This window comes from Aquarana catesbeiana, linkage group LG11 (genome assembly GCF_042186555.1).
Source record: "Aquarana catesbeiana isolate 2022-GZ linkage group LG11, ASM4218655v1, whole genome shotgun sequence".
Lineage (NCBI taxonomy): Eukaryota > Metazoa > Chordata > Amphibia > Anura > Ranidae > Aquarana > Aquarana catesbeiana.
The window spans coordinates 112,937,940-112,965,522 of NC_133334.1; the positions used below are offsets into that span (position 1 = coordinate 112,937,940).

The 27,583-nt window shown below is 43.3% G+C and overlaps 1 protein-coding gene across 1 annotated transcript in view; it reads left to right on the forward strand.

Annotated features, from left to right (window-relative positions):
- The window catches only part of LOC141112265 (synaptotagmin-2-like), a 180,076-nt gene that overhangs the window by 81,888 nt on the left and 70,605 nt on the right, over positions 1-27,583 (forward strand). Inside the window, exons 3-6 of the mRNA XM_073604900.1 lie at positions 11,247-11,414; positions 12,596-12,708; positions 14,452-14,841; positions 24,738-24,857. Of these exons, the coding sequence (XP_073461001.1) occupies positions 11,247-11,414; positions 12,596-12,708; positions 14,452-14,841; positions 24,738-24,857 (791 nt within the window). The remainder of the gene's footprint in view (positions 1-11,246; positions 11,415-12,595; positions 12,709-14,451; positions 14,842-24,737; positions 24,858-27,583) is intronic.

Sequence of the window (27,583 nt, forward strand, 5' to 3'; positions counted from 1 at the left end):
ATCTGTACCTTTCATTTCTGTTATAAAAGGAATGTGAGGGGGATGTGAGATGATCTCTGTTCACACGGGCGGACCTTACCAGTGGTTCCTTACCGATATTAATGTGACATAATTCATCCCCATGAAAATAGAAGTAGTTTTTTCCTCAGCTTGATTATATTAATGTATTTGCTCATCAACCTATCTCAGGCATACGGATGTTTTTTTAGTTGTATGCATACTTTTTAGGTCTACACCATAACCATATTTATGTAGATGCTTTATTCTTGGTTTTTATGGGCAGATCATCCACTGTCAGATTAGACCAAACTGAGTAGCAGTTTTAGTTATATATATCAGTGTGTGTGTGTATGTATGTATATATATATATATATATATATATATATATATATATATATATATATATATATATATATATATATATATATATTCCTTTTCTAGAATGTTCAATTTTACTTCATTTTATTTTATTACACACCACCGCCTTAATGAGTGTTGGTATAGAAGCTGGAATACTATCTATTTAGGATGGTCCACATACACACCATGGCCTGTTGCGATCATTGCTTAATACTATTATACCTCCTAGTCAGACAGATTTGTATCTGTGATCACCGGCGCTTTGCGGTCATGGGGACATGATGTGTGCGCATGCGCTAGATCGGAAATCACGTGGTTTGTAGAGGGGAGAATATAAAAGAGATGATTGATGGACCATGCAGCCAATCCCATGAAGAAGTCTTAGTGACGAAACATGTCGGGGGAGTGGCTACACAGCAATCAATCTTACTGACGTGTGTTTTGCTGAGCACTACACACTGATACCGAGAGCAGGGACCTTTTGGAGTGGGTGAGAGATACAACATAAGCTCACACTTCAGGCCCGCTGCAGCCACAGTGCACCGCTGAGCCATCTTTGTCTGTTTACTGTGGTTTTTTATTTGAGGCTTGCTTTAATCGTTTGAAATGTAAGTGTAAACATGAAAGTGTTTTGGTGTGATTTTTAATAAACTGGTTGAAATGTTATCACGCTATTTGGAGCACTTCTTTATCTTATTTTTCACATATGAAAAAAATCTTGATTTCAATCACGGAAATACAGTGGATGGTCGTTTTTTTAACCCAGGTGTGGTTTAAATCACTCTTTAGCCAAACACGAGAGTGGGAGGCAATACAAGTTGGTGAGTGCATTTTTCAGAGGGAGTGGTGTCACAAGCACGTTGGTGTGGTGGAAGATAGAAGTTTTGAGAAAATTGAAGCTTTTCTCTCATCCAACTTTTATTTATGGAGATTATATATATATATATATATATATATATATATATATATATATATATATATATATATTGTACAGGACGCCGTGGCTGGGTCCTGGAAGGACGCTATGTTTCCCCTCTGTTTGGACTGTGGTCCCTTTAAGGGAACAAAAAGGGTTAACTCACCTGTCAGAGGAAGTGGGTTTAAAACAAGACAGGAAGTTGGAGTGGATAGTGGAGGAGTGTAAAGGAGAATGTGGATGGTGGATGGTGTTTGTTGTGCAGCAACAAAAGTGAATAGCAGTGTCCTGCCTGGAAGTCTCCTGCCAGGGGAAGCTAGCTGCAACAGAAATTAAGGACTGTTTAACTGCGATAGCAGTTCTGGACTTTGCAAGTCGGTGAGACTAAAACCTTTTTCTTTTGTTTTTGCTGCTGTAAAGCTATTTAAGTTCAATAAATCTCCTTTTGAGTGAAAAGCCTGTGTCCTGCGATCTAGCTGGTCCCCCAAACATTACAAGTGGTGCTCGAATGCGGGCAGGACAGAGTAACAGGCATTTTTCTTGCTGTTTTTTTTTTTTTTTTTGTGTATTGGACTTAAAACTGACATTTAAAGGGACAGTACAGTGGATTTATGTCCTGGGTTAAAGCCGCACAAACCCTGAAAGCTGAAGCAATGGAGGAGCTAATTAAACAGCTGTCCTTGGCTAATATACAAGCGCAGACTCGCCATGAGGTACAGCAAGAAAACCCTCGCCTGTTGGTGGCCCAGTTGGCAGCCCAGCAAGCGACCCAGCAAGAGGTTATGCAGGCTCAAGTGACTGCCTTAAAAGAAGTAGTGCAGCAGCTTTCTCAGGGCCGTGAGCAAGCGGCTGTTGCCCCTGGCAACCAGGTGACCGTGAGGGCAAGCCATTTTTTGCAGAAATTGTCCCTGAGTGATGATGTAGAGGCATTTCTTGCTACATTTGAGAAGACGGCGGCCCCAGGACCAGTGGGCCGGCCTAATTGCTCCTTTCCTAACCGGAGATCCGCAAAAAGCCTACTTCGACCTGCCACCAGATCACGCTAAAGACTATCAAAAATTAAAGGCAGAAATATTGGCTCGTTTGGGGGTAACTACAGCTGTTCGGGCCCAACGAGTGCACCAATGGAAGTATCGTCCAGATCGTCCACCACGGTCTCAAATGCATGACCTGGTGCAACTGGTAAAAAAATGGCTGCAGCCCGAAATGTTGTCTGGCCTCCAAATCGTGGAGCGGGTCGTGCTGGACCGATACCTAAGGTCACTGCCAGACGACCTTCAACGGTGGGTCAGCCATGGAGACCCCAAAACAGTGAACCTCCTTGTCGAGATGGTAGAACGATACACAGTGGTGGAGGATCTGCTTGGCCCTACCAAGCGCCAAGGACCCAGTCTGCCACGGCCTATTCGTTCGACTGCTGCCCTTCGAAAGGACGTTCCCCGGAGCCCTGGAACCAACACCCCAGAAGGTCAAGAGTCACTCCCGATACCTTCTCAGCGACCTGTTCCTGTTCGGAGAGGAGGGGATGTACAATGTTGGCGATGTCATTCCTGGGGCCATACCCGGGCCCACTGCCCACTGCAAGAGGAGCCCATGGAATGCGGGGTTTTTCAGAGGGGGTCTTTTTATGCCCATAAAGCATGTACAACACATATCGATCTTGGAGAAGAGAAATTCGAGTGTGAAGTCCAAGTGAACCACCTCCCTGCCCGGGCTTTGCTGGACTCCGGAAGCATGGTAACCCTGATCCATCCTAGAGTGATTGGGAAGATCGGTCCGGTAAGAAAAACTTTACGGGTGGTGTGCATTCACGGGGACACTAGAGAGTACCCTCTCATCTCGGTGACCATCTCCGCAGCATGTGGCACTGGTACTCAAGAGGTGGGGGTGGTAAAAAACTTGGTACATGATGTTATCATAGGACGAGACTGTCCGTTATTTGCAAAACTGTGGGGACAAGGAGAACTACCTGAACGGTCCAGAGACTGGGGAGAAACTAGTCCCTCTGTTCCTGCGGTTGAGAGAAATAACCCTGAAATGCCGAATGTTCTTGAAAATGCTAATGATTTGGTTAATGGTGATGAAAGTAGTGCTGATGTTATTAAGGGTGTCAAAATGTGTGGTTCACAGACCTACCTGAACACTGAAGAGGGGGGGGAACCTTTCCCACTTCAGGTAATGCTGGGGGAAGAGGATGAGGAAGTGGCCGTTACCCCTGCCCTGCCGGATTTGGGTGTTCCGCAGGGGGCATTTGGTACTGCCCAGATGCAGGACCCCACTTTGGCCCATGCACGGGAACAGGTGGTAGTATTAAATGGGGTTCCCCAAGAGCCAGGTGCGAATGAGCGGTGGCCACACTTTGCAATATGTAATGAATTGCTTTATCGGGTTACCAAAGTGAGAGAAAATGTGGTAGAGCAATTATTGGTACCCCAACAGTATAGACGCAAGGTCCTGGACCTGGCCCATGATGATGTTTTAGGGGGACACCTGGGAGTTGAAAAGACGGAGGCACGGATCACCGACCGGTTTTACTGGCCAGGTCTGAAAGCAGAGGTAAGGAGATACTGTACCTCTTGTCCCACCTGTCAGTTGACCGCTCCGGTGACCCACTTCCGGAATCCTTTGGTCCCTCTGCCCATAATTGAGGTCCCATTTGAAAGGATAGCCATGGATATAGTAGGTCCCTTGGTGAAGTCGGCTCGAGGTCACTCCTACATACTGGTGATTCTCGACTATGCCACCCGATATCCTGAGGCGCTACCCCTGCGAAATACCTCCTCTAAGGCTATTGCCCGGGAATTATTCCAGTTGTTTACACGGACTGGTTTTCCCAAGGAAATACTATCGGACCAGGGCACCCCGTTTATGTCGAGAGTTATGGCCGACGTGTGTAAGCTCTTCCGGATTAAACAGCTGCGCACATCGGTCTACCATCCCCAAACGGATGGGTTAGTGGAACGCTTTAATAAGACCCTTAAATCTATGCTTAAGAGAGTTGTACAAAGGGATGGGAAAGACTGGGACTGTCTGTTACCAGCTCTCCTGTTTGCTATCCGGGAAGTGCCCCAGGCCTCCACTGGGTTTTCGCCCTTCGAGTTGGTATATGGGCGGAGACCTCGCGGACTACTGGATTTTGTTAAGGAGGAATGGGAAAGTGAACCTAGTCAGCATAAGAGTGTTCTTGAATATGTTTCCCAAATGCAGGAGAGGATCCGAACTGTGTTGCCACTAGTCAAGGAACATTTACAAAAAGCTCAGGAGGCTCAACGACGAGTCTATAATAGGGCTGCTAAAATAAGGAATTTCCAAGTGGGGGATCGAGTAGCGGTGTTGATTCCCACTGTGGAAAGTAAATTCTTAGCCAGGTGGCAAGGCCCCTTTGAAGTTGTAGAAAAAGTGGGAGAGGTGAATTATAAAATCCACCAACCGGGTAAGAGGAAACCCTATCAAATATATCATGTAAACTTGTTAAAGCCCTGGACAGAGAGGGAACCAGTGACCTCCCTGGCTAGTGCAAGATTGGAGCCTCGGGTTGGGGTGGAGAGTGTCCAAGTAGCAAATACCCTGTCTAAAACCCAAAGCCAGCAGGCAAAGGAGTTCTTGCAGAGAAATAAAGAAAAATTTTCAGACTTGCCAGGGCTCACGAGTACCATAGAGCATGATATCATCACGGAACCAGGAGTCAAAGTTTTTGTCCGGCCCTACCGCATCCCAGAGGCCCAAAGGAAGGCTGTTTCAGAGGAAGTGAAGAAGATGTTAGACCTGGAGATTATTGAGGAATCGCAGAGTGAGTGGTCGAGCCCGATTGTGTTGGTACCGAAGCCCAACGGGACTCTGCGATTCTGCAATGATTTTTGGAAACTTAATGAAGTTTCACGGTTTGATGCCTACCCCATGCCCCGGGTAGATGAGCTTATTGAGAGACTAGGTCCAGCCAGGTATATCACTACATTAGACCTTACCAAGGGATATTGGCAAATCCCGTTGACTAAGGCTGCTAGAGAGAAAACTGCTTTTTCTACCCCAGAGGGGAGTTTTCAGTACAAAAGGATGCCTTTTGGATTGCAAACTGCTCCAGCCACATTCCAGCGAGCAATGGATAGGATTTTACGACCTCACCAGAAATATGCCTCAGTGTACTTGGACGACATAGTCATTTTTAGCAGAGACTGGGAATCACACTTGCCCAAAGTCCAGGCAGTGCTGGACTCTCTTTGGAAGGAGGGGTTTACAATAAACCCTGAAAAATGTGCTTTGGGAATGGAGGAGGTGAAATACCTGGGCTATATCGTGGGTAGAGGGGTGGTGAAACCTCAGGTCAGCAAGGTAGAGGCTATACAGAGTTGGCCCCGTCCCCTCACAAAAAAGCAGGTACGTGCATTCTTGGGCATGGTGGGATACTACAGGAGGTTTGTACCCAACTTTGCCACGTTGGCGGCTCCATTGACCGATCTGACTAAGGGTCGGAAATCGGTCATGGTGGAGTGGAATGCAGACGCTGAGAAGGCCTTTTTGGAGCTCAAGTCGGCACTGTGCCAACACCCTGTCCTGGTAGCACCCAATTTTTCAAAAGAGTTTGTTGTCCAAACTGATGCTTCTGATGTAGGATTGGGAGCGGTGTTGTCACAGGTTATTAATGGAGAGGAGCACCCGGTAGTCTTCCTCAGTAGGAAGTTAACACCAGCGGAAAAAAACTACGCTATAATTGAACGAGAGTGTCTGGCCATTAAGTGGGCTCTGGAATCCCTCAGATATTACCTTTTGGGGAGGAAGTTTAGGCTGATTTCTGACCATGCCCCTTTAACATGGTTGAGACAGGGTAAAGGGAATAATGCCAGGGTTACTCGATGGTTCCTGGCACTCCAGGAATTTAAATTTGTAGTGGAGCATAGGCCCGGGAGACTGCATCAAAATGCAGATGCCCTCTCCCGAGTCCATTGTTTGAGCTCCACTGTTGCCTCCACCTCCATGGCGTTGGGGCACAGGGGGGGGATATGTACAGGACGCCGTGGCTGGGTCCTGGAAGGACGCTATGTTTCCCCTCTGTTTGGACTGTGGTCCCTTTAAGGGAACAAAAAGGGTTAACTCACCTGTCAGAGGAAGTGGGTTTTAAACAAGACAGGAAGTTGGAGTGGATAGTGGAGGAGTGTAAAGGAGAATGTGGATGGTGGATGGTGTTTGTTGTGCAGCAACAAAAGTGAATAGCAGTGTCCTGCCTGGAAGTCTCCTGCCAGGGGAAGCTAGCTGCAACAGAAATTAAGGACTGTTTAACTGCGATAGCAGTTCTGGACTTTGCAAGTCGGTGAGACTAAAACCTTTTTCTTTTGTTTTTGCTGCTGTAAAGCTATTTAAGTTCAATAAATCTCCTTTTGAGTGAAAAGCCTGTGTCCTGCGATCTAGCTGGTCCCCCAAACATTACAATATATATATATATATATATATATATATATATATATATATATATATGTTATTTTACAATTTACAAGTGCACTTGCTGGAGATCCGAGGGGGACATGCAAGGAGAATAAAAAAACAGCATCTTTGCTTCTACACGATTGGATAATAAAATCACCAGTGCTTCCCCTCAGATTTACAGCGAGTACACTTGTATTGCAGAGTTGATTTGCCTTTAATAAACCCCAAAATACCTACTAATTTGGGGTGTACACAAAGTGCTAGAGTGCAATTTGCCTAATGGAGACACTAGTTAGATTGAGCTGTGTGTCCCCAAGGAAAGACATTGGTAGGGTTTTATCCTCACTTCCTGTTTGGCTATGTGACAGAAAGTGAAGCCAGTTTTCAGAAAAGGGACACAAAGCCCAACCTAAAAAAACACAAGCGGGGGTTATAACACTTGGTTTCCCTTAAATGTCCACAATAAGAATAGGATTGTCTTGATCTCCATTTTAGCTCAGAGCTCTAAATCAGTGCTTCTCAACCCTGTCCTCAAGTACCCCCAACAGGCCATGTTTGCAGGTTTTCCTTCATCTTGCCCAGGTGCTTTAAATCAGTCAATGGCTTTGTATTTTGGACAGCTATTTTAGTTACAATAAATTCCCAAAACATGTCCTGTTGGGGGTACTTGAGGACTGAGGCTGAGAACCACTGCGCTAAAATGGAAGATTGAATACTTACCACTCTGCAATTTTCCTTTTCCTGGTATCCATCCATGGCATCATACACATGCATATGCTATCATGAAGGCACAAGGAAAGTAGATTTTAGACAAATCACACTTTTTTTGTTTTGCCATGACAATCAGCCTAGTTAAGCTGCAGCTGGGAAATCTGTTGCATGAAAATTAACAAAACACATAAAACAAAAACTTGCTACAAATTTTATTGGTTAACAAAACAGGACTTGAAAAGAGCAAGGAAAGCAAAAAACACATGTATGTTAATTTGAGACACTAACAGAATATGGTGTTGAGGTCTGACCATTTTGCAAAGGAAATTAACAGGAGTGCACCCACAAACGGACATCTATTAAGGATTTAAACATTAGTCACAACATCTTCAGGAAGATTTTGCAAAATAATGCAGCACAGACAATTTAATCAAAGTGAAACAACCTACAAACAACACACATTGACACCTGGTCCGGGGGGGGGGGGGGGGGGCAAACAAAGAGCCCAACATGGGCAAACATTATACAACAAATACCATTGCAGTCTATAGGAACTGACTTGTGAATTTTGCTAGTCCCCACTTGGCTGGCGTATCTTCTAGATATTGGCCTTAAAATAGGTATGGGGGCCCAGGTCCCACTCTAAGGGACATATATCAATGTCACCAATTTGGACAACCCCAAAAATGGAATAAGGAGAAGTGCCTTTAACCACTTGCTTACTTGGCACTTAAACCCACTCCTGTCCAGACCAATTTTCAGCTTTCAGCGCTGATGAAATTTGAATGACAATTGCACGGTCATGCTACACTGTACCCAAATGAAATTTTTATCACTTTTTTCCCCACAAATAGAGCTTTCTTCTGGTGGTATTTGATCACCTCTGCGGTTTTTATTCTTTGTTAAAAAAATGTAAAAAGACTGAATTAAATTTTTTTTTTTTTTTTTTTTATAGTTTGTTATAAAATTTTGCAAACAGGTAATTTTTCTCCTTCATTGATGTACGCTGATGAGGCGGCACTGATGGGTGGCAGTGATGGGCACTGATGGGTGGCAATAATGGGCACTGATCGGTTACACTGATAGGCAGCACTGCTAGGTGGCACTGATTGGCACTACTGGTGGGCATTGTTAGGTGCCACTCATGGGCATTGGATAGGTGGCACTGGTGGGCACTGGCAGGTGGCAATGACAGGTGGCACTGGCAGTGGGTACTGGTGGGCACAGTTGAGGCATAATTTCCTCTTCGGGACCGATGTCCCTTGCAGATAAGCCAGTGATTGGCTTTTTTTTTCTCCTCACGAAGATTACTGAGCTTTTGTTTACATCATGTGATCAGCTGTCATTGGCTGACAGCTGATCACGTGGTAAGGGTCCGGTACCGGCCCCTTACTCGGATCCGTGATCACCCGAGACTCAGTGACTCGGTGATCACAGCGCGCGTCGCGCATACCCTGCAGGGGGCGCGTGCACGGGGGAGACCGTCATATGATGGCCTCCTGGAAATTCAGGTCCGCGCTCTGGCCATCATTCGGCTATAGCGCAGACGGCAAGAGGTTAGAAATGCAAAATTGCTTAAAAGCTTGGTGGGGGCTTACTCTGCCTGTAAAGTGGTGCATCTGTAGCATGTATCCAAAATTCCGCTTCAAAGATGTACGGCTTTAGAGAAAAGTTACAAATCTACATTGCAACTGCAAGATTTTAACATGAAACAAAAAATAGCCTGCCCCCCCCCCCCATACATACAAAGTAATTTGGGTCTGTTAAGGCTTAAAATGAGGACCCCCACGTGAAAATTCCCACCCCAAATGAAAAAAATATTGTGCCCCTCCCAAACACTAACAAACCCCTAGTCAAACACACAGCAAGGGTGGGTTTGTGGGGGGCTGCAGACAGGGAGCTTTACGGAATGTGGAAAGCCCCTTTAAACTAGTGGGTACAAGGTGCTTTGTGGTTGGTATTGGGTTGAGCCCAACATGCCCCAAGGCAGCCAGATATGTTGAGTGCATGTGGCCTTGTATGGTTCAGGAGGGGGTTGGGCGATTGCTCTTCTCGTCCCTTTCCTAGCTGGCCCTGTTGTATGCTTCTAAAAAAGGATGTGGTTTGGATTGGTGAAGGCAGCTCACAGCCTTTTGAGAATGGAGTGTGGAGTTCCTCTTTAAAAGCAGAAGTTAGTCCATGGAAATCCAAGGGGTTAGAGGGGGGAGACAAGAGCATTGCAGAACAGATTGTGGAGTTCCCCTTTAAAAGAAAAAGCTAGCCCAAAGAAATCATATGCATTAGAGTGGGAAGGTTAAATGCACTTTTGGGAGGAGCAAGATTCTTTTTACATAATTTTAACAAGGTGCATGTAACAAGCTAACATGACCTGTGTGCAAAACTCTTTAAAAAAATACATAAATGTGAACCAGCGTAAAAATAAACATGTCAAGTTTAGAGGTGCGCCCGTTCAACCCACGCAATTGCATTTCTGTTGCTTGACATTTACAAAGATTTTGGCCGCCCAGTGAACAAATGCATTGGAATGAGCGCAAAAGAGATGCTTGCGCATGGGCAGTGCTTACATTGATCTCATGCAGTTCTAAACGTACTTGCAGGCACAGCAGGCTTTCTCTGAAAAATTTTATTTCTCATTCTATTTTGGGCATATTTGTTACTTGGGCAGTTGTTACTAAACTTCCTCACATCACCCCATAATATTGGCATCTCCATCTTCTGTTAATATTGAATTGAAGATGCCGTGCGCCATGTCCATAGTGGCACACTGATTGCATTCTCCCGTGTGCCGAGATCGCTATAGTAAATGGGGGATTTGCGCTCTGTTCCCGGCACACCGTTTCGTAAATATGAAAATGTGCGTTATGCCTCGCCGTGCGCCTCTACTCATGGCGCACGGCTTTCGTAAATCGGCCCCTATGTCTTTAATCACAGTAGCTACCAATGTTATAAGAGATTTTAAAATGCACCCATTTTTACCCCCCCCCCCCCCCCCCCCTTTAACTCTGGTGGCCAGAGGTGGGTGGTTTACAAGTCATCCTTTAGGACTTCTTTTACATACAACCCACTTCTGTCCTCCTGTGTTCAAGGTTATGTAAAAAAGGAAGCATTGTAGTTGGCCTACCACTAATGTGGAACCATTTGATATGGGTTTCTGTATTTTTGGTTACAATCCATAAAGCAAAGATCTTGGATTTGCTACTGTTAATATACTGTAAATATGTCGTTGAACACTAGATAGAGTCCCTTATTTTAATGTAGACTGTTATGATTTGCAGAACAGATTAACCAGCCAAGAAAATGCTCCAGTGATAGCTTTCAGATGAACTCATCCTTACCAACAGTGTCCTTCTTTGTCTACTAGACCATTTTAAAGTTGGACTCTAGGCAGCTACAATATAAAAGACACAAAAATGGTGCAGATCTGTAATCATTAATACATAACTAAATGCATTTTTGAAATACAAAACTGTGTAATTACCTCAGTTTGACCTGGTATGAGCCTCTTGCAGTCCCTGTTCAGCAGAGCACTGACTGGGAGAGTGAGAAGCAGCACAACGAGCCAATCAGTTGTTCTACAGTGCTCATTAGGGGACAGGCTGATGACCTCATCAGTTTTGTGCTTCTACTTTCACTGTCAAGTCACAGACTGGAGGAGGGACATACCGTGTATTATTTAACTGAGAAGATTAGGTTTCCAGTCTTTGCTAGACAGTGCTGTGTGGCAGATCTGTGTAAATCTGATAAATGCAATCCCATACTATATACTGTATGTAGTTCGCCTGTATGTTCAGTTGTGTGCTCATTTTCATTTTTTTTTCCTAACTCGTATTTTCTATTTCAGGGACAATGGGCCTCCAATTACCTTCATTTGACATTTTTCTGCCATTTTCTAATACTTTAAAATATTGCCTGCTGGCACTTGCCATAGCATTGTTCCTGATTGCACTGATTGTTTTAGCGTGCAAGATGCACCAGTATTATAAATATAAATCATCTTCTATTGTGAAAGGTAAGAAACATACAGCTGTATAATTAGAAAAGAGTGTCCCCCCAGCCCATCTTTCTTCCTATCCACATCCTTACCAAAAAAAAAACAGATATTTTTGTGTTTATTATAACTAGCAATGGATGTAATGGCCCGTGATAAGATTTTGCCAGAACAATATTAAAATGCTTTCTGCCTATTCAAAGTTTATACTGCTGCCATCTTTTAAAGCTTTTAATGGATATTAGCCACTTCTAATGAAAATGGCTTATCCTCTTGTAATCTTCGTGTCTGTTATCTTCAAACAGTTCATAGGGTTGGGGTTTTATAGGGTTTGATGATGTCAAGACTTCTCCAAGACCGATAACTAGTCCCCAAGGCTCTTTTGCACACCACACATTGTTTGGTGGCTATTTGATCCCTTTGGATATACCAGGGGACTCAATTAAAGGAAAGCTGAGATATAGTTTTTTGACTGGCCCCCATATATACTTTAGAGGGATTCAAGTGAAGAAAATTTTGAGATACATATTGTCTTGTCTTTAGTGTTTAGTGTTTCTACAGGCTCCTCCCACCTGCCCTTTTGGCTTGGGGACTGGTTTTCGTTCTTGAGGTGCCTTTCTCCTCGTCTCCCTATCTTCTAGGCAGCAACCTCCATCTGTTGGAATGTTGAATTTTTTTTTGAACGCTCTTCTGAAGAAGCATGTCTGCGAAACGCATTGAGAAATTATAACCCCTCTACAATGAACAGCTGCCCCGTCACGTTTTATGTACTATTGTGTATAGGTATGCATTCAGTGGGCTGCGCTTGTAACCTTTTCCGGAGTAGTGAAATGCCATTGTACATGCTGCTATTTGCACTGCGGATGGGGTTACCGCTTTAAAGGGGTTCTGTTTATTCTAACAATGTGCATTTTTTTTAACATTTTTGTGATTTTAACTATTAATAAACTGGTTACACTAGGTTGAGTTGATCTGAATAAAATATTGTTTTTTAATTCATATAACTGTTTGCCTTTGAGAGGTAATGCACCATTAAAGTCCCCCAGTACCTTTTGTTAACTGTTTTTCAGTCAGCTATTTTTCTTTGTTAGTTTTGGGATGTGATGTTGGGCAAGTTCCTTTTTGAATCTGTGGCATTACTTAATCTAAAGTGCAAACAAGCATTTCACTCATTAATCTAATTAATTTGGTTGTTTTATTAGACAAAAAATTCATGAATGCCACAAGTGTTGCAAAGAAGACTGAAGGAAGTATTTTAGTGAAAAGTTTAAGTCCAGGCTTCTTAGAGACAGCAAGGAAGGAGCAGGACTCAAAGGCAAGTTTATTTTTTTTTCCAAAGGCAAATTGAACCATCAGGATTTAATTCTGTAATGCATGCAGGCTTTATTTGCAGTAATACATCTGATCATCTTTACTCCTTGTTTTACTGGGAAGTGCTGGAGCAATGGTTAAAATACCCTGTGCTGTAGCAATCTGAGGATTTGGGCTGTGACTGACACAAAATGCAAGCTCCATCTGCATCTCCTGTTGTCAGGCATCCCCCACCTTCCAAACCGTGCACCAATCAAAACCACTCTAAGCAGTACTGTTGATTCGTGCATTGTTCAGGATAGCGTGCCAGACTGCCCGAAATCTGGGCCGCAATTTTATGTGGGAGAACTCTCCAGATTGCTGCAGCATCGGGTATTTCCAGCAGCACTTACAGTTAAAGAATAATTACTGTGTATGCAGCCTGGCCTCACAGCATTAGGCTTCATGCCCACGAGACGCCGGTGCAAACTCTGCTGAACACATGTTTTTTATGCCCCGTACACACGGCCGGACTTTGTTCGGACATTCCGACAACAAAATCCTAGGATTTTTTCCAACGGATGTTGGCTCAAACTTGTCTTGCATACACACGGTCACACAAAGTTGTCAGAAAATCTGATCGTTCTAAACGCGGTGACATAAAACGCGTACGTCGGGACTATAAACGGGGCAGTGGCCAATAGCTTTCATCTCTTTATTTATTCTGAGCATGCGTGGCACTTTGTCCGTCGGATTTGTGTACACACGATCGGAATTTCCGACAACGGATTTTGTTGTCGGAAAATTTTATATCCTGCTCTCAAACTTTGTGTGTCGGAAAATCCGATGGAAAATGTGTGATGGAGCCTACACACGGTCGGAATTTCCGACAACAAGGTCCTATCACACATTTTCCGTTGGAAAATCCAACCATGTGTACGGGGCATAAAAGCTGAAACCGGCGTTTAGAAAGGCCCGTTTTGCCACATTTGCATGCCGCGTTTGCGTCTAGAAGCGTCTACAGAGCAGAGAATGACATTTTGCGACCCAACTTTGGGGCCCCGTATCTAAGGGCCACTTGGTGCTAGGAACCCCAAATTGATGTGCTAACACAGTGGAACTAACACTACAACATATCCAAAGCTGGGGTTCCTAGCGCTAAGTGGCCCCGAGATACGGGGCCCCAAAGTCGGGTTGCAAAATGTCATTCTCTGCTGCAGAAAAGTGCTTGACATTTTGAGACCCGACTTTGGGGCCCCATATCTCGGGTCACTTGGTGCTGGGAACCTCAACTTTGGATATGTTGTAGTGCCAGTTCCACTGTGTTTGCACAATGTCATTCTCTGCTGCAGTTTACCATCATATTTCTGTGTTTTCTGGTCCAAAAAATAGGGTTCCTTTGAAAAAACACTTATAAACACAAATGCGTTTAGCCGCGTTTGGCGTCTGAAACGTGGAAACTTTTGCGTCTGAACCCATTTTTTTGCTTCTGGAAAAACGAGGTTAAACACAACTGCCTAAAAAAAAAAGCCAAAAAATGAGACTGTGTACATGGACACATAGGATAACATTTCATGAGTTCAGGGGAAGTTGAAAAAAGTGTCCAACTGCCTCTGAACGCGCGTTTAACGGCGTCTCATGTGCATGAGGCCTTACAGTAAAAAAAAAAATGTTGGGTTTCAGCTGGGCTTTAAAAATAATTGTAATGCTACTATGTTGACTTTTGTTCAGAAAATAACTTTTTTTTCTGCTACTGATTGCTAACTAGATCCAACTCATGCAGAAGGAAATGGAAAAGCTGGAAGGACATTTAACACCTTCCCCTCCAAGTACAGAAAGTTTGGATGACGTATGCAGTGACTCTGATCGTCCACGCGAGTCCAGAGGGAAGCTAAAGTTTTCTCTTAATTTCAGTAAGAAGACCATGACCTTGCTTCTCAGTGTTATTGAAGCCACAGACTTACCGAGTTACAGCAGGGACCCTTTTGTCAGGATAAGAGTCTTCTCCAAAGTAGATGAGCCACAGTCTGATGTCCAGTCTGTTCTTCAGGAATGTGAAACAAGGGTGGTGAAAAACAGTAGAAATCCAGTATTTGATGAGGACTTCACATTGTCCCTTCAGAATTACCAGCTGTCAAATATCAGCCTAAAATTAGAGGTATGGATTATGTAAAATATTTTTTGTGTCAACAATGCATGAAAATCTAAAGTGTAGGTAAGGACAAAACTTTTTTAATGTATTGGATAGAATGTGGAAGAGTTAAAACCTGGATCCCCACTGAGGAGATTTGGCCTTTGCTTTGCCCTGGTGTCCATTGTTTTTGGTATAGAAGGTGATGGGAAATCCATCATTTTTTTTTAATTTTTACAGAACAGATGGGGAGGGGAAATCTTCCAATGGGAAAACCTGTTCTGGTGGCAGTTGTCCAAGAGGAGCTATCTTCTAGCTTTGAATAGATTCCTCTTACATCTTGGTGTTTTCTCTTGGACAGAAAATGAAATCTCCCTGATGAGACAGGAAAAAAAAGTACAAGGGCTCTCTAATCCAAACTAAGAAAAAGTATTTTGCACATCCATACATGTTTCAAATATGTGGTGACTTAATACATAAGACTGTTGCACTTGAGTTTAGCATCTCTTTAAATACATATAAATGTCTGGTTCATCAAAATTGCTGTCAACCAAGGTTAAAAGGATGAGGTGATTGTGGAGATGGCCTAGGAATGATGGGGACAAGTCTGAATTTTTAATACAAGCCAATACAAAGGTTTTGGTAATGTCACACTTTGTCACTGCTTTTCTTTTATTGCCAGTTGGCATGATGGAGAAAATACCATAATGGGAGCACATGCATGCACTTGGGGGAATGGGACCTGATCTGACATCCAAGCAGCTGCTTTCTGAGACATTATCCTTTACAGGAGCCAATTTGGGGGATTTTTTTTTGCATTTGTTATATTTTTTGGGTAAACAAATAATGTGCACAGTTTTTAAGAATGAATTTCATGCATAGCACCAGAAATTTTGATAATTTCAGGCTTACTTATGCAGCCTTTTTAAATGTTGTATTGTTTTTAAGCAACTTCAAATTCCTTTATGCAGAGGTGTTAGTAAAATGTGTTTTAATTATACTGTATTTTGGAATCTTAACCCTTATTCAGCTCAGTCTCTACATTGTCTTTTCGATCTCTCTGGAATTCAGCAATGTACAGGCTTAACCACTTGAGCCCCGGACCATTATGCTGCCTAAGGACCAGAGGTCTTTTTCCAATTTGGCACTGCGTCGCTTTAACTGCTAATTGCGCGGTTATGCAATGCTGTACCCAAACGAAATTTGCGTCCTTTTCTTCCCACAAATAGAGCTTTCTTTTGATGGTATTTGATCACTTCTGCAGTTTTTATTTTTTGCGCTATAAACGGAAAAAGACCGAAAATTTTGAAAAAAAATGATATTTTCTACTTTTTGTTATAAAAAAAATCCAATAAACTCAATTTTAGTCATACATTTAGGCCAAAATGTATTCGGCCACATGTCTTTGGTAAAAAAAATGTCAATAAGCGTATATTTATTGGTTTGCGCAAAAGTTATAGCGTCTACAAACTAGGGTACATTTTCTGGAATTTACACAGCTTTTAGTTTATGACTGCCTATGTCATTTCTTGAGGTGCTAAAATGGCAGGGCAGTACAAAACCCCCCCAAATGACCCCATTTTGGAAAGTAGACACCCCAAGGAAATTGCTGATAGGCATGTTGAACCCATTGAATATTTATTTTTTTTGTCCCAAGTGATTGAATAATGACAAAAAAAAAAAAAAAAAAAAATATTTACAAAAAGTTGTCACTAAATGATATATTGCTCACACAGGCCATGGGCCTATGTGGAATTGCACCCCAAAATATATTCAGCTACTTCTCCTGAGTACGGGGATACCACATGTGTGGGACTTTTTGGGAGCCTAGCCGCGTATGGGACCCCGAAAACCAATCACCGCCTTCAGGATTTCTAAGGGTGTAACTTTTTGATTTCACTCTTCACTGCCTATCACAGTTTCGGAGGCCATGGAATGCCCAGGTGGCACAACCCCCCCCCAAATGACCCCATTTTGGAAAGTAGACACCCCAAGCTATTTGCTGAGAGGCATATTGAGTCCATGGAATATTTTATATTTTGACACAAGTTGCGGGAAAGTGACACTTTTTTTTTTTTTTTTTTTTTTTTTTTGCACAAAGTTGTCACTAAATGATATATTGCTCACACAGGCCATGGGCCTATGTGGAATTGCACCCCAAAATACATTTAGCTGCTTCTCCTGAGTATGGGGATACCACATGTGTGGGACTTTTTGGGAGCCTAGCCGCGTACGGGGCCCCGAAAACCAATCACCGCCTTCAGCGTTTTTAAGGGCGTGAATTTTTGATTTTACTCTTCACTGCCTAACACCGTTTCGGAGGCCATGGAATGCCCAGGTGGCACAAACCCCCCCCAAATGACCCCATTTTGGAAAGTAGACACCCCAAGCTATTTGCTGAGAGGCATGGTGAGTATTTTGCAGCTCTCATTTGTTTTTGAAAATGAAGAAAGACAAGAAAAAACTTTTTTTTTTTTTCTTTTTTCAAATTTCAAAACTTTGTGACAAAAAGTGAGGTCTGCAAAATACTCACTATACCTCTCAGCAAATAGCTTGGGGTGTCTACTTTCCAAAATGGGGTCATTTGGGGGGGTTTTGTGCCACCTGGGCATTCCATGGCCTCCGAAACTGTGATAGGCAGTGAAGAGTGAAATCAAAAATTCACGCCCCTTAGAAAGCCTGAAGGCGGTGCTTGGTTTTCGGGGTCCCGTACGCGGCTAGGCTCCCAAAAAGTCTCACACATGTGGTATCCCCGTACTCAGGAGAAGCAGCAGAATGTATTTTGGGGTGTAATTTCACATATTCCCATGGCATGTTTGAGCAATATATCATTTAGTGACAACTTTGTGCAAAAAAAAAAAAAAAAAAAAAAAAATTTGTCTCTTTCCCGCAACTTGTGTCGCAATATAAAATATTCCATGGACTCGACATGCCTCTCAGCAAATAGCTTGGGGTGTCTACTTTCCAAAATGGGGTCATTTGGGGGGGTTTTGAACTGTCCTGGCATTTTATGCACAACATTTAGAAGCTTATGTCACACATCACCCACTCTTCTAACCACTTGAAGACAAAGCCCTTTCTGACACTTATTTTTTACATGAAAAAGTTTTTTTTTTTTTGCAAGAAAATTACTTTGAACCCCCAAACATTATATATTTTTTTAAAGCAAATGCCCTACAGATTAAAATGGTGGGTGTTTCATTTTTTTTTTTCACACAGTATTTGCGCAGCGATTTTTCAAACGCATTTTTTGGGGAAAAAACACACTTTTTTAAATTTTAATGCACTAAAACACACTATATTGCCCAAATGTTTGATGAAATAAAAAAGATGATCTTAGACCGAGTACATGGATACCAAACATGACATGCTTTACAATTGCGCACAAACGTGCAGTGGCAACAAAATAAATACATTTTTAAAAGCCTTTAAAAGCCTTTACAGGTTACCACTTTAGATCTACAGAGGAGGTCTACTGCAAAAATTACTGCCCTCGATCTGACCTTCGCGGCGATACCTCACATGCATGGTGCAATTGCTGTTTACGTTTGACGACAGACCGCCGCTTGCGTTCGCCTTAGCGCAAGAGCAGGGGGCGACAGGGGTGCTTTTTTTTTTTTTTTTTTTTTTCTTTATTATTTTTTTGCTTTTTTATCTTATTTTTAAACTGTTCCTTTCATTTTTTTTTTTTTTAAATCATTTTTATTGTTATCTCGGGGAATGTAAATATCCCCTATGATAGCAATAGGTAGTGACAGGTACTCTTTTTTGAAAAAATTGGGGTCTATTAGACCCTAGATCTCTCCTCTGCCCTCAAAGCATCTGACCACACCAAGATCGGTGTGATAAAATGCTTCCCCAATTTCCCAATGGCGCTATTTACATCCGGCGAAATCTAAGTCATAAAATGCTCGTAGCTTCCGGTTTCTTAGGCCATAGAGATGTTTGGAGCCACTCTTGTCTCTGATCAGCTCTATGGTCAGCTGGCTGAATCACCGGCTGCATTCTCAGGTTCCCTGTTGAGACAGGAGAGCCAGAGAAAAACACGGAAGACGGTGGGGGGGGGGGGGGGCATTCCCTCCCACGGCTTGTAAAGGCAGTCTAGAGGCTAATTAGCCGCTAGGATTGCTTTTACATGAAAGCCGACCGCTGGCTGAAAAGAATGATACCAAGATGATACCTAAACCTGCAGGCATCATTCTGGTATAACCACTCAAAGTTGTGAATGGCGTACCTGAAGACAAAAAAATGGTTAACAATAAAGCACAGTAAACAATAAAGTATAAATAATTACATACCTGAAAAACAAACATGATAAAACATAATAACAATAACAATAACAATAAAACACTGCAGAATAGAATACAGTAAAAAAAGAGCAGAACAATAGAGAGAGAGAATAGAGAGAGAGAACAATAAAACGACAACTATTTTTTTTTATTTTATATATATTTTTTTTTTTTTTTACACTTTTTTTGTAACTAACTTTTATAACTGTAACCGGTTCCAGGTTCGGGTCTCTCAAAATGCGATGGCATCTTGGGAGACCCTGTGAAAGTGTGCCTAGTCTGTTCAATGCTGTACCCTACGCTAATACTCAACTAGTGTATGGTAGCGTTCAAAACATTCACCAATGCAAAGACCAGGATTGTCAGGACAGAAGGGACAATAATAGCGGGTGTCACGCCTATATCCGCGTTTGCTGCAGACACAACATCTTTTTGGGGGGGGTTCGTTGGGTAGGGGTACTCGGGAGCACATAAAAATGCCTCTCATGCAGCCGACTGCATTTCGTTGGGGGATGTGAATGGGGGAAGTACGGGCGCTGCAGAAGTGGTGGGTTCCCAATTAGGATTGGCGAATGCAGCAGGAAGGGCACTATGGGCACGACGGGCCTGTGTTTGTCTTTTTGGTGGCAGCGGGACACTACTTGTGCTTGCCACCTCACCAGCTTGAACTGCACTTATGGGACTCGCCACGTCACCAAGTGTTACTGCAGTGCTGGTTTGACTACGACCGGGGTGTACTAGGCCGCTGGTGCTTGCCAGTTCAATAAAAAGCTTCCAAAAAAACTGTTAGCGATCGCAGGGATCAGGCCTGACTCTGCGAACGCTGCAGTTATGCGTTTAGTGTTTTGTAAGTGACAGTGATCGATCGATACTGCACTTGGGTGGGCTGGACCGGGCCGGGCGGAGGGGCAAAACGCAGGTGCTAGCAGGTATCTGGGTTGATCCCGCTAACACTGCGTTTTTGGGAACCCTAAACTGCTGGGGACGCTAGTATAGATCTGATCTGATCGGATCAGATATTGATCCGTTCAGATACTATACCACTAAAGGAGGCGTATGCTGCGTGCGTGGGTGTTAGCGGTACTGGCGCTAACCTGACGCTGCCTGGGGCCGGTGCTTGCTAGTTCACCAAAATGCTACCAAAAAAACTGTTAGCGATCGCAGGGATCAGGCCTGACTCTGCGAACGCTGCAGTTATGCGTTTAGTGCCTTGTAAGTGTCAGTGATCGATCGATACTGCACTTGGGTGGGCTGGGCTGGGCCGGGCGGAGGGGCACAACGCAGGTGCTAGCAGGTATCTGGGCTGATCCCGCTAACACTGCGTTTTTGGGAACCCTAAACTGCTGGGGACGCTAGTATAGATCTGATCGGATCAGATATTGATCCGATCAGATACTATACCACTAAGGGAGGTGTACGGTGCGTGCGTGGGTGTTAGCGGTACTGGCGCTAACCTGACGCTGCCTGGTGCTTGCTTGCCAGTTCACCAAAATGCTACCAAAAAAACTGTTAGCGATCGCAGGGATCAGGCCTGACTCTGCGAACGCTGCAGTTATGCGTTTAGTGTTTTGTAAGTGACAGTGATCGATCGATACTGCACTTGGGTGGGCTGGGCGGAGGGGCAAAACGCAGGTGCTAGCGGGTATCTGGGCTGATCCCGCTAACACTGTGTTTTTGGGAACCCTAAACTGCTGGGGACGCTAGTATAGATCTGATCAGATCAGATATTGATCCGATCAGATACTATACCACTAAGGGAGGCGCATGCTGCGTGCGTGGGTGTTAGCGGTACTGGCGCTAATCTGACGCTGCCTGGGGCGACGCATATCACCGCCGGGCGATCAGGGGGCTAAACCTTTATTAGGTAATAAACGGCGGGTGCCCTGACACTATAAAAAATAAACGAACTAACCTGAGTCACCCGTAACGGTTATACGGTGATCAGTGGTGAAAGGGTTAACTAGGGGGCAATCAAGGGGTTAAAACATTTATTAGGTAGTATATGGGGGTCCCTGTCACTATAAAACGCTGACGGCGAACCTAAATATTTACCTCACTAACTAGCGTCACCAGCGACACTAATACAGCGATCAGAAAAATGATCGCTTAGCAACACTGGTGACAGGGGGTGATCAAGGGGTTAAAACTTTATTAGGGGGGGTTAGGGGGGTACCCTAGACCTAAAGGGGGGTAATACTAACTGTCCCAACACTGTAACTGTCACAAACTGACACTATGCAGTAATCAGAAAAAAAAAAAAAAAAAAAAAAAAAAAAACCTGCTGGTGTCAGTTTGTGACAGGGGGGGGGGGTGATTGGGGGGGGATCGGGGGGCGATCGGGGGGGGGATCGGGGTGTTTTGTATGCCTGGCATGTTCTACTGTGTGTGTTGTGCACTCACATTGATGTCTTCTCCCCTCGGCGCTGGAACGGAAAATACCGAGCCGAGGGGAGATGACATCATTTCCTTTGCTGCTGTTTAGCATACAGCAGCAAAGGAGTGTTCCCATTGGCCGGCGGCGATCGCGAGGGGGGGGCCACGAACGGATGGCCTCCCCCTCATCTCGGATCGCCGGGGAACAGAACGGGACCGCTTCGGGCACCGGGGGGGGGTCCGATCGGACCCCCCACCCGCGAGAGGCAAATCACGTACATGTACGTGATTTTGCCTGCCCGTGCCGCCTTGCCGACGTAAATCGGCGTTAGGCGGTCCTTAAGTGGTTAATGTACACTAGCAGCTCCTAAATTTAAGTTTAGAAGCTTTTGGTGTTTTTTTGCCAAAGCTCCTAAACTCAATTTCATAAAAGTCTGTGTCCATGTACACATAGGCTTTCAGCAGAGTTTAGGAGCTGCCGTGCTTAGGTGAGGTTTACCTCCCTCTCCTGAACAAGGAAGAATCACGTTAACGATAGAAAAGTTTTGACCACCGGCCATGGGAAAACGCGAATCGTGGTAAAAATGCAGTTGTGGTTTTGCAGCATTTTCCACGGTCAGGGAATGCTAGTGTACATGTAGCCTTAGGCCTAATGTACACGGGACGCTCAGGCAACCTTTTCTGAACGTTTTTCTTAACAGCTTTAAAAACGTCCGTTTTGCCACGTTTAGTCACGTTTAGCAGCGTTTTTCTGCATTTGCCCCTAGGAGCGTTTTTTAAAGATTACATCAGGAGACCCTCCCAAATGCTTACAAAGCACAAAAAACTGTATTTATTAACTATTTCAGCCATTCTGTGAGACCAGAGCGAGTAGCAGCAGCTGAGAGAGCAGTGTACTTGTAGACACCTCTCTTATTTTGGTGCTTTGACTCTAGATCACATAATGAGCATATGTGAAGAAATGCTCCTGACGTTGCTGAGGCTTGAAAGATGTCGGAAATTGCGTGAGAGGACCAGAGTTCGTCGCTTCTGGACTCATTCATTGATGGTGCAGTGCTTGTCTGCAGGATACTTTTGAAACATGTATGTCCAGCTGCGTAGTTACCCAGATAAATTCTACAATTTTACTCACATGCTTATTGCCACCTTTGACCTTCTTCTTGAAAAAGTTTGGCCCCGTTTAATATGCATGGACACGTACATGAGGAAGAGCGTGCCACCAGAGGAACATCTGTTGGTGACTACCTAGAAAACTTAATATGAGGGCAAAATGAAATGAAAACAGCCAGATATTAAATTTTATGCAATTGTATTTTATCAAGTAGGGAGGGGGTCAAGCTCAATGGTGGGGTCATCTGGTTAAAATCTCAAAGTTTGAACATTTGGGTCAAATTCCTATTCTACTTCAGCTTACAGCAATGCTAGTGGTGTTTTGGATTGGATCATTGGCTCATTAGGGGTGTATTAAATGGTCTATCAAGCTTGCAAGCAATTACAAAGGTTTAAAAGTGTTTAAAAGTGTTTTTTAACTGTTTTTCATCATTTTTGAGTTACATAGTAACATGTAGTTAGCAAGGTTGAATAAAGACACCAGTCCATCCAGTTCAACCTGAGTGAGTGTGGGTGCGTGTCTACAATTGTCCTTATCCCTGTACATTGTGTCTCATTAGGATGCTCATCTATTATATTATTATTTATTTAAGGTACCCATATAGCTCTGTCAATTCACGCAGCGCTCCACACATACATCGCACACTCACATCGGTCCCTACCCTCAAGGAGCCCACAATCCAAGGTCCCCAACTCACATTCATATACTACGGCGAATTTTGGACAGAAGCCAATTAACCTACCAGCATGTCTTTGGAGTTTTTCATCATTTTTAAGTTTGTACAAAAAATAAGGCATCTTTTTAAAACGCTTTTAAGCAAAAATGTGCCTAGACGCCGGTACCACATTTAGGCACGTTTTACCGCATCTGGCGTCTGAAATGCTGGTAAACTCGCCATCTGAACCCATTTTTTCGGTGTCCAAAGAACAGCCTCTAAACTTAACTGCCTAAAAACAACAGTAAACGAGCCTGTGTACACATAAAGTAACATTGGATGAGTTCAGGGGCAGCTGGAAAAAATGTCCAACTGCCTCTGAATGTTCGTTTACTGGCAGCAGTGTACATAAGCCTTACTCTTAAGAAGTTTTTTCTATACTGAGCCACTACAAATTGTAAATAAACTGGCTTTCTAGCCACAGTATTTCAATAGTAAGGTTGCTGCCAGTATAATAGTGAATGTGGTCTTTATGTATAAAGATTATAAACTTCATGACCCTATTCAGTTTCATAAGTTTGCAAGTGTTTAACCCCTTAACAATGAGCATACACATACATGCGGCCTTAAAGAAGTAGATCTTCCTCTGTGGGTTTGCATATATGCGTTGCTGTGTTTGTGCTGAGAGTGCACTGCCCAGTTTGCTCGCAACACAGAAACCAAGCTCTCACTGAGATCTCTGGATCTCATACTAATGATCAGGAACCGTTACCCTGTTCCCGAGCACGTGATCGCTGTGACAGACTCTGATTGGATATCGCAGTGATCAGTCGTCGTAGAGTGCGCACCTGTGATTTTTTTTTTCTCCTCTTGAATGGAGAAAGGAGAAAACTGTAAACAAAAGTAAGTGTGGGGAAAAAAAAGATAAAATTACTAGATTAGGGTTTGATCTAGGTCAGGATTAGAGTTAGGATCAAAGGTCATTGTCATAATCAAAGTTCAAAATGCGCACTTTTTTTCTGGGTCCTTCTACAGGTACAAACAAATATGGCATTGCTACAATTGTCAGAAGGGAAAATTATTTTTGTGTTTTTTTTTTTTTTAATGGTAAGTTATGGTAATAGCAGAAATATACAGCTAAATTTAACAGTTTGTTTCACTCTTTTGTGGCAATTTTCCTCTGACAAAAAAAAAAAAAAAAAAAACTCAGGCGTTATGCTTTACTATTTACCATCAAATGAAAGCCCAATTTGTCCTGAAAAAAAAAACAAGGTATAATTTTAACTAGACACACGAAGTTGCAAAATTTTGTTCAGGCTTTAAGATTTGTTTTACCCTCACCATGAAAGGGCTAAATAAAGAATGTTCAATTTGCTATTAGTATTGATTGACAGCATCTTGCCTCATATTTACTACATACTCCTATTTGATGAGTTTTTTTTTTCCAAGGATTAATACCAAACCGTAGTTTCACAAATTTTATTTTGTAAAATAGGTCAAAGATTTTGACAAGTATTCCAGACACACCCTTATTGGAGAAACAAGAGTGGCATTAAATGATCTGAAAGCATCGGAAACCTTAGAATTGTGTGAGGATTTGCAAGAAAAAACAAAGGTATCTCTTTTATTCTGGCCAATTTTTTTCTGTTTACTGAGTGAACTGTAAAATTTTGCATGCATTACAAGGTGTGTTTTCAGATACACGCGAAAAGTCCCGTATACAATTAAATGACTTTTTTTGATCTTTATGTAAAAGATGGTTACTGAATTGATCCCATTTCCCATTAGCAGGGTGATAGAATTTGTTTTGCAAACCTATTATTCATGTAATACAAATTCAATTACATTTTCAGCATGCCCTTCAAAAAGTGGTCAATGGCCTACTAAAGTAGAAAAAAGGCTGTAGGGGACCAGTCACCATTGAGGGGACCCTACTGGAGCGCAGAATAAAGTATTTCTCCTTTCTGCAGCTCCCCTAGATGAGTTTTTAACCCTTGCAGTGTGGAAGGGACCTCACTGCAAGGGTAGATTGTTTTCTTATTCTTGAAGATGGGCTTCAAACCACACTGAAATGTTGAGGTTCACAATCATTGCTCACATGCATGTGGTATGAGAGCAGAGTAAGAAACTTAAGCAGAATGCCTGTCAAAAAATATTAATAGCCCATAAAAAGATATGATGGAATTGAAAGAGTTGGAATTCACATCCCTTTTGTTTCACCCCATGTACTGTATATACAGATTAGACACTGTGATGTTTTTTTTTTGTCAAGTGAGCTGGCTATTATTTCTACAAAAGAGACAGAGTCCCGGAGCCAAAGAAAGGAGAGAAATAGGTGCAGGGACAGCATGACATTGCTGGACAGCACAGTTGCCATTTTAAGATCAAGTTTCCCCTTTTAGAAAAGGGGAGGGGGCTGGGTGAGGGCGGCGCTCAGAGCTGGAGAGAGGAAGGGAGAGGGGGAAGTGATGTCAATCGTAGAGCGGAGGAGGAAGCGATTCCCACCCACCCGCCCTGAGTTGGTTAGAAAGGGGGTAAAGGGCAGGTCAGGATGACCGGCAGTGTTGGGTCGATGGAGAAGGAGAAGATAGAGGTTACATGTATGGAACATGTTGTACCCATCCATGGGATGGGCTGGTTTCTGGTACCCATCCATGAAAGGATGGGGGTTGTTTCTGGTACCCATCCATGAAAGGATGGGGGTTGTTTCTGGTACCCATCCATGAAAGGATGGGGTTTGTTTTTTGTACCCATCCATGGGATGGGGGTTGTCATGAAGCTTGGAATAGTGGCTGATTCATAATGCTGGGACAAATACTGTTAGGAGATGCTGATGTCAGTTCCAGCCACCTGTCTGTCTGTTGCCTGCTAGAATGTGTATTGTAAATAAGTCTACTATGGGATATAAGAGTCATTAGATCCCCATTGTTGTTTGTGTTAATTAACTCTGCTATTGTGTGAAGAAGAGTCTGTGTTGATTTGTGATAATGTTGATTGTGTTTTCTGAGCTACAAGACGGCCAGTCTGGCCTAAAGGTCATGTCTGAGTCATCTAGGCTGTCTAAAGGGATTAGTTAATTAGCCCATGTTAATTAGGTTTCTGGTCACAGGTGTATGTTCAGAGTAATATGAGCCGGAGGTATGCACCTCCACTTTTAGTGTATAAAAGAGCCTGTATTTTTCAATAAAAGAGATTCCTGGTTGAACTTACATACAGCCTGCCTGGTGTTTGTTCTGAGCTACACAACTGGATTAGAACGGCACATAGCTTTCAGGTTACGAGAGGTTAACCTGGAAGGGTTAAAAAGGGTAGGTCACTGCGAAGGTTGGGTACCGCCTCCGAGTCAGGGGTTTCCGACTGGAGGCCTAAAGTTTAAAAGAAGTTGTTCGCAGTGACCAATCTATGTTGTTTCCCTCTATGACACTAAAAAAGTATATATTAAAGTTTAATGATTATTTATGAAGATGTTATTTAATTAATGTTATAATTGGTTAATAAAAAGGCCGTCAAGGCCATTTACTCCAAAACCTTGTCAAGTCATTTGTGCAGGGTTTGGAGGGGGGGAAGTTATTGGGGACAAAAGGCGTATCAGGAGACTGGGCTTAAGTCCTACAGATGTCATGTAAGTACCCAAATGTTCCTGGTTTACAGAAAAATTAATGGGCTGAAAAATTGCACCACACGGGCAATTTCCAGTGTGTACTGGCCCTAAGGGATTTAACCACTACACTACCTATCTAAAACTAGTAAAAAAAAGGTTTTGGCTATGAAGGACCCTTTTATAAATGTTGGCTTCAGAGTTACACAAGCTTGTTCATGCCAAAAATACTTTGTATTTCCTGAAATGAAAACCTACTAAAATTATCCCAACTCCTTTATATAACTTGTTCTTTGACTATTACTACTTTCAGAGTTTAACAGCTACACACAGTCACTAACTCCTCAGCAATGGGGTTACTTTCTCCTGCTGATATATCCACCAGGCTCTTCCTAGTAAGGGAAACGTAGGCTCACAACATGATAGGACAGCTGGATTCTTTCCCACCAACTTACTCCTGGCTCTCTCCAGTGAGCTTCTCCAGACCCCACTTGATCGTCAGATATGGATTTGCAAATAGGCCCCCCAGCTAAGCCTAGCTGGGACTTTGGTGTCTTCCTCTAGGATCCTGCACCAGGGGCAGAGCACAGGCACAGGGGTCTCCACCTGCAGGACTGGACCCACTAACTCTGCACCCTGCTGCCCAGTCCTCAGGGATTGGGTAGAGTCCCATAAATATTCAGGCTGCATGCCCCTCCTTCCTTCCACTATGATTTTTGAATCTTCTAGAACAGTGGTTCTCA